The sequence below is a fragment of the Cornus florida genome, unplaced genomic scaffold, assembly GCF_030987335.1.
Source record: "Cornus florida cultivar Cherokee Brave unplaced genomic scaffold, ASM3098733v1 CherokeeBrave_3.0.0_Hap2_Chr10, whole genome shotgun sequence".
Lineage (NCBI taxonomy): Eukaryota > Viridiplantae > Streptophyta > Magnoliopsida > Cornales > Cornaceae > Cornus > Cornus florida.
Genome location: NW_026775580.1, coordinates 93,104,363 through 93,118,371, shown reverse-complemented (window position 1 = coordinate 93,118,371; position 14,009 = coordinate 93,104,363). Strand labels below are relative to the sequence as shown.

Here is a 14,009-nt window from a genome sequence, read left to right as displayed (position 1 = left end):
ATGGGTGCTTCCAAAATCTAAACCATCTAATCCAACATAAGAAATTTAACAATGTGAATTGATATAAATTGACATGATATATACACATTTAAAAAGTCAATAAAGTTTTGCTTGATATTTATGTTCTGAAATATATATTAAAAAAGCTATTTATGTTCTGAAATATATATTAAAAAAGCTCTACTAAACCATATTCTTACCTCATGAATAAAAAATAAAACATTTTCTTACTCAAGTTAAAGCCAGTGAGACAAGCATGGGACAATTGGTAAACATAAGATGTACTACTATTACCCATCATAATATATATATATATATATATATATATAATTAAACCAAAATAACACTAATACAAGGCAACTAGCGAGGGCATATCCTCACAAAATAATTGAAAGTGATCATTTCCAAAATTCAGGAATGATAAATAACAATGATAATAATAAATAATGAGAGATAACACCAATATACTATTAAATCAAACACCTCTTACCAAACATAGGGCTAGTAACACAAAATGGACCAAAATAACTAAAAACAGTATACCCATAATGAACTCATGATAATTATATTTCAATAACTACAAACACTATTACTCATCATGAATTCACGATAATTATAATTATTATTAGAACATTCTAGTTTATGTGTTACGAACAAAAGAAGTTAAATTAAAACAAACTTCAATACTATAACTTTAAAATTGTTTAATCAACTAGATTAGTTTTGTCTGAACAAGAGAGTAGTTCAGTAATATTTCGTGTTCAAGTATATCATATAAGCATTTTGTGTAATGTGCCTTTAAGAGAGTAATTTAGCAATATTCTCACTTTCTATTTTTTAAGTGTAAAGGTGAGAGTTAAGTATCTTTATGATGTGAGTAAAAATAAATAAATAAATTATAATGACTTCGTCATAAATTTACCTTGTTGGTGTCAGTAATTTTTTAATTTTCAAATTTCAATTTTATCGTTGAAAGACATTTTTATTGTACTAAAATGCAATATATATATATATATATATATAACTATAAATGTGTTATTCAAAAAACATGATAAAAGGTCAATGTATAATTTACCAAAAAATAAAAAAATATTAATAAATAGTAATACTCCGTACACCGTAACAAGGGAATAGCATATCTTATAGAGCGTTATAAAAGTATGAGTCTAGGGTTTACTTCACTACCCCAACATTTTTGTTGAAACCTCGTCTCTGCTTTTCGGCCCCTCTCGTCACCAAACTTCAAACCCTAGGTTCGTCTCTTTTCTCTCCTCTTTTCCCTCTCTGGAACCAAGCCTTTCAACTCATCAAATAGTAGCTTTAGATTATTTTCTTTATTAATATACGTGTATGTATGTATATCTCAGTATGTGTGTTGATATTTCTCTGATGCTTTTCATTTTGCTATGCCGATTCTATTGTAGATCTAGATTTATAGTCTTGATAAAAATTAGGGAAAAGAGAGTTCTGTACATTGAAGGAATGATTTTTGTAGAAAATCAGCTGAATTTATGTATTTTTTCGCGTTGTTGAATGCAGGTACCGACTAGTCGGAAGAGAGCGAAAATGAGCGACAAAACAACAGGAAGAAAGGAGGAGGTGGTGACTAGGGAGTACACCATCAACCTTCACAAGCGCTTGCATAGCTGGTAATGCCACTCTCTCATTTTGTTCGTACCTCGTATACAGATGTATAATCTGTAGATGACTGACGTTCTCAATCCTGTAAATTGGGTTTATCAAATACTCTAAACGGTGACAGCTTGTCACTCTTGCGCCCTATTATTCTTCATTTTAATCATTTTAATCGAATGTTATTCTCAATAAATTTTTTTTCCTAAATTCTTTTTTGATGAACTGTTGTGCAGTCATAAATGGGTTATCTTTATTTTATTTTTATTTTTTTGTTTGATATGCTTACTTTTTGTTAAATCATTATTAGTAATCTTCACCACAAGTGTGGTAGTTTCAAATAAATGCAAATCTGATGTTTCCACTGAAAATTTGGGGATCTGTGTGAGATTAGATGGTTAGTTAATATTTAGTAGCATTTTGGATATGCTGCTGGGATAATGACTATAAATTCATCATAAGAAATCAATTTTTGGAGGCTCTACTAAGTTCAAATGTATCAGGTGTTTGCGCTTACTAGACAATTTTGAGTTTTAACTATTCTCTTACCCTTTTAATTAAAAGATGGCTGTGGAGTCTGAAAAACTCATAGATCGTGTGTTGATATCAGCTTCTGCTCTTGCATTTTCTATGGGATTGGAGTTAAATGACAGCACTACATTTGAGATATTCCTTGCTTCTTTTTATGTACAACATGCTGTAAAACTGTAGCACACTCATAATTTTAATTTTTAATCAGTAGCTGCACTACCCAATTGCGTATTATTACTCTAGGTTGTCATATAATTGTTCTGAGAGTTCTCCTAGAAATTATTTGAGTTTACAAAAGTATCCATTTATTCTTGTGATCACTATGAATGGTGTTAATCTTACCTTACTCCTAGTCCCAACAGTGACTATAAATTCAATATAAGAAATCTATTATTGGGGGCTGTATTAAGTGGAATGTTCACCATAAGAATGAATTCTGTGTTCAATGTATCATGTGTTTGCTTGATGATATTAGAGTTTACAGATTTTGAGTTTTAACTATACTCTTACCCTTTTAACTAAATGGTGGGCGTGGAGTCTGAAAAACTCATAGATTGTGTGTTGATATCGGCTTCTTCTCTTGCAATTTCTACGAGATTGGAGTTAAATGACAGCACTACATTTGATATATTTTTTATTTCTTTTTACTTACAATAATTGTAGGACATACTCATAATTTTGATTTTGTTAATCCATTGCAGTTTAAAACTGGTTGGCTCTGTATTTTGGGTGCAGTTTTCTACCCAATTGCATATTGTTCTGGGTTCTCATATAATTGCTCTGAGAGGTCTCGTAGAAATTATTCAAGTCTGCAAAAGTATCCATTTGTCCATGGTGTTAATCTTACCTTACTTCTAGTCCCAACAATGTCTATAAATTCAGTAGAAGAAATCAATTTTTGGATATATTAAGTAGAATGCCCACCATGAGAATGAATTCTAAGTTCAATGTATCATGTGTTTGCTTACTGACATCAGAATTGGCAGATATTGAGTTATTTATTTATTCATTATTATTATTATTATAAATAAAATTTTGAGTTTTTCGCAAAGGAATACACTTATCAAATTTTTTTTTTTGAGTTTTAACTATACTCTTTACCCTTTAGCTAAAACAGTGGGTTCGGAGTCTGAAACCTATAGATCTTGTGTTGATATCTGTTTCTTCTCTTGCATATTCTACAAGAGATTGGAGTTAAATGACAGCACTACATTTGATATATTATTTACTTCTTTTTATGTAGAAGTTACAACAAATTTGTAGAACTGACTCATAATTTTCATTTGGTTAAACAATAGCTGTTCAAAACTGGTTGGTTTTGTATTTTGGGTGCAGTCTTCTACCCAAATGCGTATTACTCTCTGGGTTCTCATAGAATTGTTCTGTGTGGTCTCTTAGAAATTATTCAAGTTTGCAAATGTATCCATTTATCAATGCGATCAATATGGATGGTGTTAATCTTACCTTGCTCCCAGTCTCTCTCTCTCTATCTCTCTCGATCTTATGGAAATTGTTAGTCTTTACTCTTTTAATAATTGAGCACCCAAACTAATTGCGTATTAAATGGCGAAGATGTTATTTTATGATGAATGAGCAGATAGTTTGTTAACACCATTTCACCAAATCATATACTTTTTGTTGCCTTCTCCCAGTACATTACCATACGAAATGGAAAATAGTGGTTTTTATGCGCATCTTATTGTGAATTATGTTATGGTGGTATAGGTTGATCATAGTTCATGATCTCTACAGCATATGCATTCACTGGGTGTGATACTGCGTACAATTGTCACAATATTGTCTCAGTTTGTTTAAATTTAATGACTTCAATAGTTAAATTACCTAATGGATGCACTGAAAGGAGATTTCTTTATCTTTACATAACTGAACTGTAAATGTTTTCTAATTCTGTGATTTGATAAGAAAGGTGTGATTTTTTTTATAAGAAAGGTTTGGTTTAGACTATATTTTACGATTGTGAACAACAGCACATTCAAGAAAAAGGCTCCTAATGCAATAAAGGAGATAAGGAAATTTGCACAGAAAGCCATGGGGACCAAGGATGTGAGAGTGGACGTGAAGCTAAACAAGTACGTTTGGAGCAGGGGGATCCGAAGTGTCCCAAGACGGGTCAGAGTTCGCATTGCTCGCAAGAGGAATGATGATGAAGACGCCAAGGAAGAGCTCTACTCCCTTGTTACTGTTGCTGAAATCCCACCAGAAGGGCTGAAAGGGCTCGGCACCAAGATCATCGAGGAAGACGATTGAATGATATATTATAGTTTTGGAAGCGTTGAGTATTTTATAAGACTGATTTATTTTCCAATATTTTGTCATTTGTTGCTTTGAACATGGTACTTTTTGTTAACTTTGTTTTGGTTCCATTAATACAATTATCCCAGTGCTTCAGACTCTTCTTCTGGTTTCCGCGTTTAAAGCGATTCCTGATGTCAGGATCTCTTACACAGAAAAGCAATAGGTTGTCAAGGACCCTATACGTAGAAGTTTGATCCTCTAGACTTTAGCTTCGATGTTGCAACACCGGTTAGTATATATCTTTTCAATCTCATAGATTCAGTCTCCTATTTGATGTTAAAGGAATGGTGTGCTTTGTGTCCTTGACAGAAACAACAACTCATTCTGTTATCCAGACATATCTGAGTCTCCTTTCTAAAATATATAAATTTGTTCGATATCCAAGTCGTGTGTATAGTGTGACGCTATATATATATATATATATATATATATATATATATATATATAGTTTCGAAGTTGTACAAGGCATCTAGCTAGGGGAAATAGTGTCTCTTTTATAAACTCGGAATAAACCTTGAGGTTTATAAGTTGGGGTGAGTTTCTAAAATATCAAAGAGACTGTTGAGATTAACTTGTCTCCATGTCCTGAACAACCATCCACGAAGAATCTAATGTTAAGTAATACATACATTTGTTAATAAAAGAACAATCTAATAATAAACGAACAATCTAATGTTAAGTAATACATACATTTGTTATGAGATCGTGTAAATGTAAATGATTCCTAAATAATTTGAATGGTGTAAATGTAAATGATTCCTAAATAATATGAATGATGAAGAAATAAAAATATCCATTTTTTTTTTTAAATGTTCATGGGCCCTCTCGAATTCAACCCCCTCTTGAATTCAACAATCTAATGTTAAGTAATACATACACATATTATATATCATAGTCTCGTTTTAGAATTAATGAGATAAAACTCGTATCACTATGCTTTTTTTTCCCCTTTCTCAAATTATAAATGGTTCTCTTTTTTCTAATTACAAAAAAAATTTAAGTTTCCAACGTTAATTTGGTTAGAATAAATATTTTGCAAGAAAATTATTAAAAATTTCTATTTTATGAATTGAATAGCCTTAAACTTGCAATAAAAAAGAAGCAGATAATATTGTAAATTTACAACAAATATATATATATATATATATATAAAATAAATAAATAAATATATATATATATATATATATATATATATATATATAATGTTTTTGGAAGAAAAAAAATAGATTATAAAAAAAATAGATAGTTGTGAAAAGTGATTTCTCAAAATTTTCCTTCTCAGAAATTTTCAATTTCCTTTCTTTTCTTGCCATGTCCACCCAACCAAACAAAGCCTAATAGCTTTGCCGATGCAATGAGAGGTATTAATTTCTTCTCTGAATTATAGAGTATCCAATTATAGATCATATATATATATATATATAGAAATCAAATGTATACATATTACATATAGCTATATGTGTGTGTGTGTGTGTGTGTGTGTGTGTGTGTGTTGTTCTTCACTCTTTGGATACTTTTATGGGTATAAAAAATCAATTGTAAATTTTCGTTCAAGTCGAAACACATTAAGAAGATACATAAGAATTATAGTCTAACAAAAGATGACATATCATAGTAAGTAAGATAATAGAAAGAATCAAAAAGCATATAATCGACATCTACTTCAAGGAAGAGGATAAAAGAAGGAAACTATGATAACAGTACAAATAAAACAAAAGCAAGAGCCAGTGTAAAGATCCAAGATAGAGTCGATAGACATGCAGACAAAACAGATCCATCAAAATCATAGGATGCAAAACATTAATGCTGCGTTGGGTTTGGTTTGATGTGCAGGAATGGAATAGAATGCACATTCTAACTACTTTTTTATTTGATATGCAATTTAAAGTGGGAATGACCATTAAAGATGCAAGAAATTTTCACTCTCAATTTAAAAAGAGTAATTCTACACTTCAAAGATTTTCGATCCCTTTTCTCTCTCTTTTCCGTCTATTTATAGACGGTTACAACTATTCTTGAAGCTCTCTAACTGATTTTCTTATGATGGGCTGGCCTTGTCAGCTTACCTTCGTTTTGGGCCTATTTCCTTTTGTCTTAATTCGGGCTTCCGAACTGATCCATCGGTCTTGGGCTTGCTCAGTGAGGACTTGTTTCATTTCAATTGAACTTACCTGACCCGTTCTTAGCAACCTAGGTCATAATCGGCCCAGTCCATTTTCAGTATCCTCATATGCCCCCATAATCTCTCCCTAATTAATTAGGGTGAGAGTATCGAAAAGACACAATCATGATATGACGGCTTGAGGCGGTGATGTAGAGAAGCGAATGGTTGGCTCAAGGACCATGCTTTGAGATTTGCTACATCATTATTATCATAGCTCCTTGGATGTTGTATCATTTTCGCTCTTAAAAACCCCAACCTCTCACCTTTTGTCTTTCTTCAACCTTTCTCACCTCTATCCTCAAGCATCATCTTCTTCAATTATCTCTGTCACCTACTAGCATTCTCCGACGAACTTCCCCTTTGCTATTCTTCGACTTTTGCTTTGCTACGGGGTACTTTGCAAACTCCCTTCCCAAGGTTAGTTCTAACCCCTTACTATTTCTTCTCGACAAAAAGAAAGTTTAAAATCGAAAAAATTTTCCACCATTGTTATGGCTCTTGACTTAGAGGCCCTTCATTCGAGGAACAACATTCCTAACGACGTCTCCCTTATGGTTTACCCCACGAATCTGGATGAGAGCTCTGGTGAAGGTCTCCTTCCAGGGGAGGTTCTCTTCTCTGCTCTTCACTTGAACGTAGTTAGATTCCCTTTACACCCATTCTTTTATTATGTTTTCAATAAATTAGGACTTTCCCCTTTTTCAGGTTAACCCTAACTTCCTTAGGGTAATATCGATCCTTTTGATTTTAAATCGTGATAGGGATCTTGACTTAGATATCATAGACCTTTTTCGTTGCTACCGAATTACCAAAATTAGAACCAACGAAATGTATTTTCACTTCTTTCCCATCGAGAAGTGATCTATCTGTACGGACAAGCTCTCATTTGAAAAGGGTTGGAGGAAAAATCTAATTGAGGTCAGTGGAAATTGGCGAACTCCATTTGCTCAGACTTTCCCTATCCCAACCACTTTTGGAGAATGCTCTGTCCCTCAATATAAGAAATTTAAGAAACATTCGACCGATTGCCACTGTGAAACTTGCCTTCCTCGTTTCTGTACTTTTCTTTGTAAATGCCTTCAAATAAATCATGACGAATTGGTTTACAGCATTTGCAGGCCAGGCTTGACATTCTGAAGGAGAGAGTTCTGAACAACATCCCTTCCGCCACTGACCTGCTCACCCCTGACAATCTTTCTGACATATCCGTCCTTGGATCCACCATGGAAAGTATCCAAATTCCTTCTTCAGCAAGAGGAGACGTTTTGCACCCACTCCTACAGCTGCACCAGTCACCACTATGGCCACTTCAACTGCCCCGGTTATGGCCCAGGTCACCAAGCGTTCGATCACTGGGCCTTCTGCATCTACCCCAACTGAAGTTCAGCCTGTCATTCCGAATGACGAACCCTCTTGTACTTTGACTGAACAGAACGTTGAGGGTTCTTCTCAAAACGCTGAGGGATCTTCTCCCGCCCGAGCTGACGTTTCAGAAAAGAGATTGGGAAAAAGACCCATGCCTGAGGGTGGTTCTGATCAAAGTGACCTCCCTCTAGCCCGAAGGGCCCGGACTTCTTTCAGGGTCACCAATTCTATCCCCTCTCTTCAGCTATCCATTTCGGAGGGTGAATTAGCTAGAACCTTCGGCTCTTTACCAGCAGTGACCCCATGGCGTCCATTGCTTAGTCGTGAGGATGGGTCAGTTATTGCCCACACAGACTCTTTGTTCAAAGACCCAGTTACCTCATTTGCTTTCTACAAGGGCTTTTGGACCCCCGTAGACATTGAGATTCAGAACAAAATGACCTTCAATGAAATGTACCAACACTTCCCAGCAACTGCTATTGAGGTAATTCTTCTTCTCTTTTTTACCTTTTATTTTTCCCGTTCTAATTATTTGACATTTGTACTCATCAGAACACCTGTGTCTTTGTGCAAACTCTATTTGGGATGTTTACCTTCCAAAAGAGTATTGAAACTGCGAACAAGAAGATCAAATCCCTCTCTATTGGCCTTAAAAGATCTGTTGAATCAAAAAGAATAACTGAAGCCAAAAACATGGAGCTCTTGGTTAAGTTGAACGAGTCAGAGAAGGAGATAGACACTCTGAGGGCTGAGAGGGACGCTCTAAAGGCTGAGCGGGATTCTCTCCAAAATGAGGCTGACGTTCTGAAGACAGAGAATAACGTCACGCAGACAGAAAGGGATGCTTTGAGGGTTGAGAAGGGGGACCTTCAGCGCACTCTTATTGCTGAAAGGTTGACCCATTCTGTCTCTATAGAGAAATTCTCGAACGAGCGCACCTCTCTGCTGAACGTCATAAGCAGAGTTGATGGTGGCATGAGGGCTCTTCATGCCCGCTTTTCCAGAATCGGGGCTCTCAGATATGCTGAGGGGTACAGAGATGTTTAATTGACCGTTCTCCTCCTAAAGGCGAATCAAGCTCGCATGCAAGTCCGGATGAGCTGGATGCCTCTCTGGACATTGACCCACCGAACGTGTACAAGGATATTCCATCCCCTACTTTTGCTGAAAATATCTTTGTTGAGTTCAATGAGATTGCAGTTTCAGGTGTCATCCTACCTGTTCATCCTCTGAATGTTCCTCCCATCACCACCATCGTTCCTGCTACATCTGTTGCCTCTGATAAAACTTTACCGACTGGGGAGATCATCCACCTTGACTTTCCCTCCAGAGATGGTGAAGTAGCCAATGATGGAGAGGGACACAGTGAGCCAGCTGGTAATGATGGGGCAGGCAATGGATCTGGCATAAGAAATGATATTGTAGAATAGCGTTTTGCTGACATTTGTAATTATTTCCCTTTTATTTCAATGTCACCTCATGTACTTCAAGAACTATTTTATTATGAATGAAATGACAATTCTATTTTGCAAAGCTTTCATACTCCAACCTGTACTTGAATGAGTTGACACTTTAATTTTTCTAGTAGTGTTTGGTTTTCAGCTCATAGTGTCATTTGCCACTTACTTGGCTAAGTGTTTGGCGCTCGGCTAGAATGCCACTTGCCACTTGGCTTTTATTTTGTGCAAATGTTTGGCGTTCGGCTCATAGTGCCATTTGTTATTTACTTGGATAAGTGTCTGGCGCTCGGCTAGAATGTCACTTGCCACTTGGCTTTTATTTTGTGCAAGTGTTTGGCGTTCAGCTCATAGTGCTATTTGCTATTTACTTGGCTAAGTGCTTGGCGCTCGGCTAGAATGCCACTTGCCACTTTTTATTTCCGTGCAAGTGTTTGGCGTTCGGTTCATAGTGTCATTTGCCACTTACTTGGCTAAGTGTTTGGCGCTGCACTAGAATGCCACTTGCCACTTTTTATTTCTGCGCAAGTTTTTGGTGTTCAGCTCATAGTGCCATTTGCCACTTACTTGACTAAGTGCTTGGCGCTCGGCTAAAATGCTACTTGCCACTTTTTATTTCTACGCAAGTGTTTGGCGTTCAGGTCACAGTGTCATTTGCCACTTACTTGGCTAAGTGCTTGGCGCTCAGCTAGAATGTCACTTGCTACTTTTTTTTTTTTTTTTTTTTTGCTCAATTAAAATTTTGAGACTAACTGAATTCTTTTTATGTATCCTTGCAAAGTCTATACATTTGTAAGAGCGTAATTCTGAATAAATATTGCTTAAAATGTAATTCAATCTTTTACTGGTAGTACATTTTCAGAGACGTGGCATTCCGTGGTTTGTTGACCAATCTTCTAGCCATAGTCTCTAAAATGTATGCCCCTTTTCTTATGGCTTCTGCCACTCTGTATGGGCATGGGACATCATCTTTTTAGCAATCCCCATTTTCTTCTTCAGAACCAGGTCGCCTGGTGCAAAGTCTCTATGCTTCACCCTTTTGTTGTGGCTATTCACGAGTGTCTGCTGATAAGATGCAAACCTTATTGCCGCTGCATCTCTTTTCTCTTCCAGCAAATCGAGGTTAAACTTCAATATGCTATCGTTCTTCTCTTGATTCCGCGCTAAGCTTCAAACAGTTGGAACTAAGTGCTCAACCGATATTACCGCCTCGGTGCCGTACGCCATAGCGAATGGGCTTTCTCCGGTCGGTCGTCTTGGGGTCGTTCTATACGCCTATAGGACATTCGGAAGCTCGCCCAACCATTTTCCCTTTTCTTCTTCAAGCTTGTTCTTAATACAAGCAAAGATTGTTCTGTTCGTGATCTCAGCTTGACCGTTTGCTTGCGGATGGCTGACTGCTGCCAACTTTTGGTTGATTCCATACTCTTCTAGTAAATCCCTCACTTGTTTACTGTCGAGATTAGTCCCATTGTCCATAACAATCGATCTTGGCACGCCAAAATGACAAATGATATTACTCCAAATGAAGCGTCTTATTTGAGTCTGGGTCACGCTAGGATACGGTTCTGCCTCTACCCATTTGGTAAAATAATCTGTTGCAAGCAGAACATATTTGTTCTGTGATCTCGCGGTCGGCAGATGACCAACCATATCCATCCCCCATTGCGCGAAAGGCCATGGTTTGGCCATTACGTGCAAGTCTTCAGGTGGTTGGTGGATCAATGGTCCGAACCTTTGGCACTTATCGCATTTTCTAGAGAATTCTTCTGCATTTCGCGACATGTTCGGCCAAAAATATCCTTGTGTCATCGCTTTGTGCACTAGAGATCTTCCTCCTGAATGATTGCCACACATACCCTCATGGATAGTTCGCAAGATCTGTCTAGCTTCTGTGGGGGTAACATATTTCAAGTATGGACCCGAGAAAGACCTTCTATACAACTGGTTATGTACAATGGCATACTTCGCAGCATTTATTCTGATTTTCCTTGCCTCATCTCTTCGTTCGGGCAAAACACCATCTAGTATGAAAGTTAGGATTGGATCGATCCAACTCGGCTCATATAGTATAACATTCACTTGCCAAGGACCTGAGCCAGATGGTTCTTCGAAGATAGATGGCTGACACAACACATCAACTGGAATCACCCTGGCCAGTGTTTTTCCAAAACTTGACACACTGTAGGCCAATCGATCGACATCCTCGTTATATTCTCTCGGCAATTGGATGAACTCGATTTGATCAAAGCAACTTGCCTCATGCATAGTGGCAGTCCCGACACTCCAAGGTACATGAAAAAAATTTCACTTGGTTTTGGGGCAGTTAAGACTAGAGGGTTCTGCATATACTCTTTTAACCTGGTCAGTGCCTGCCTTTGCTCATCCCCTCAAGATTACCTTCCGTGGCTTCTTATTGTATCGAAGAATGGCTTACAATGGTCTGACAACCTCGAAATGAATCGACTCAGTGCCACTATTCGCCCGGTGAGAGCTTACACCTCTTTGACTGTACTTGGCTCTGTATTTTTTAGCAGAGCTTTCGCTTGGGCTGGGCTAACTTCAATCCCTCTTTTGTTGACCATGTGTCCCAGGAACTGCCCAGAGCCCACACTGAACGAGCACTTGGTCGGGTTAAGCTTCATATCGTACCTTCTTAACACTCCGAACACATCTTGTAAGTGTTGCAAATGATGGTCCTTCTTTCTACTCTTTACCACCATGTCATCAATATAGGCCTCTACGGTCTTTCCCATCTGAATTTTGAAAATATTGTTGACCAACCTTTGGTAAGTAGCTCCAGCATTCTTTAGTCCGAACGACATAACTTTGTAGCAATAGATTCCTCGTTCGGTGACAAAAGAAGTTTTCTTTTCATCGTTCGGGTCCATAGGGATTTGGTTGTAGCCTGAGTAAGCATCCAGGAAGGTTAATCGCTCGTACCCAGTAGTGGCATCCACCATTTGATCAATCTTTGGCAACGGAAAGTTATCCTTAGGGCATGCTTTGTTCAAATTGGTGAAGTCAATGCAGACTCTCTATTTCCCATTCTTCTTCTGCATAACAACTACATTTGAGAGCCAAACTGGGTACTGAACTTCTCTGATGAATCCTGCATCTAGCAATCGGTCAATCTCATCAGCTATGATTTGATTGCGTTCTGGGGAGAACCTCCATCTGCTTTTGTCTTACGGGCTTGGCGTTCGGGTCTACATTGAGGGAATGATAAGACACGGAGGGACTGATTCCTGGCATATCTGAATGACTCCAAGCAAACACATCTGCATTCTGAGACAGGAAATCAATTTACTGTTGTTTCTCCTCCTCTGCAAGCCCTGACCCTCCCTTGTTATTCTGTCTGGCTTATGTGGATCTATCTGTACATCAATAAGGGGTTTTTCGGTAACAACTAAAGGCTCATCCTCCCCCTCAATAGCTTTGGGGGGAGGTCCATGTAATTGCTATATTGGATTGTCAGATCGGGCTAGAGCTTTTTTCTTACCAGCAGTTTTCATTGTCACGGAGTAGCATTTCTTGGCTACGACCTGATCCCCATGGATGTCAATCACCTTGCTTCCATCCAGGCTCAAACACCTCATAACCTGGTGCAGAGTTGATGGGATACCCTGGACCCTGTGAATCTATCCTCTTCTTATCAAGAGATTGTAAAACGGATGGATCTCAACGACCACAAAGCTCTCTGTCAGAATTCTTTCAGCAGTATGTACTGGTAATTCTACCATACCAATGGGCTCTACCCGTTTCCCATCGAACCCCAGCAGTGGATTTTCGGTAGGTTTGAGCTTTTCTAGCTTGATCTCGAGCCGGTCAAATGTTATTCTTGGCATGACATTCGTACTGCTCCCTGGAACAATCAGAACTCTTCGCACCAAGCACTCTGCCACTATCAAACTGACGACCAGAGGATCTTCATAAGGGATCTGTACATGCATCAAATCTGTTCTGGTGAACTTTATCTGAACTGATGTACTCTGCTGGTGCAGAGAGTTTACGCTGCCTATCATTCTCTTCATCCGCGCTTGTCGGAGGCGCATTCGAAGTAGTTCTTCTGACTCCTCGGTCGGTTCAGGTCGGCCGTGAATTGTATTTATTATCCGAACAGGCTGAGCGTTATGGTAGCTCGGCTTTTGATTTCTCTTCACTTGCTCTGCTGGTCAGGTCTGCTCCACTGCCGGTCCTTGAATATATCCTGCAAACTCTCCTCTTGCTATCAGCATTTCCACTTGCCTCCTTAAGTTCCTGCATTCATTAGTCTGATGACCAAAATCACTATGGAAAGCACAATGTTTAGACTTATCTCTCTGTTCGAGAGGTTATCTAATTGGTAGGGGAGAGTGAAACTTATCTTTGTTCTCCTAATATAACCTTGCCAGAGTGACTTTGAGTAGAGTAACCGACTCTTCCTCTCTAGGCCTCTTCTCTACTTTCTAGGTGGTCTGACGTTGTGGCAGAGCTTGTTTATGCCGGATCTTGGTTTTGGACTTCTCCTCCGTAGAGATTATTGATGTATTCTTTACATTAGC

At 37.9% G+C, this 14,009-nt stretch overlaps 1 protein-coding gene and 3 non-coding genes across 4 annotated transcripts; all 4 read left to right on the top strand.

Moving 5' to 3' along the window:
- Window positions 1-1,106: 1,106 nt before the first annotated feature.
- On the top strand, window positions 1,107-4,576 carry LOC132275888 (large ribosomal subunit protein eL31). The gene is made up of 3 exons (XM_059777075.1): window positions 1,107-1,253; window positions 1,540-1,649; window positions 4,152-4,576. The coding sequence occupies exons 2-3, from the start codon at window positions 1,567-1,569 to the stop codon at window positions 4,429-4,431; spliced, it is 363 nt and encodes a 120-aa protein (XP_059633058.1). The 5' UTR covers window positions 1,107-1,253; window positions 1,540-1,566; the 3' UTR covers window positions 4,432-4,576.
- Window positions 2,189-2,295, top strand: LOC132280645 (small nucleolar RNA snoR97). Its single transcript, XR_009471651.1, has one exon. It is a non-coding gene; the product is annotated as a small nucleolar RNA snoR97 (small nucleolar RNA).
- Window positions 2,681-2,787, top strand: LOC132280644 (small nucleolar RNA snoR97). Its single transcript, XR_009471650.1, has one exon. It is a non-coding gene; the product is annotated as a small nucleolar RNA snoR97 (small nucleolar RNA).
- On the top strand, window positions 3,272-3,378 carry LOC132280646 (small nucleolar RNA snoR97). Its single transcript, XR_009471652.1, has one exon. It is a non-coding gene; the product is annotated as a small nucleolar RNA snoR97 (small nucleolar RNA).
- Window positions 4,577-14,009: the final 9,433 nt, after the last annotated feature.

Coding starts and splice junctions, on each gene's coding strand:
- LOC132275888 (XM_059777075.1), top strand. CDS start 1,567: ATGAGCGACAAAACAACAGGAAGAAAGGAGGAGGTGGTGACTAGGGAG. Junction 1,650..4,151: donor CACAAGCGCTTGCATAGCTG/GTAATGCCACTC, acceptor TGTGAACAACAG/CACATTCAAGAAAAAGGCTC.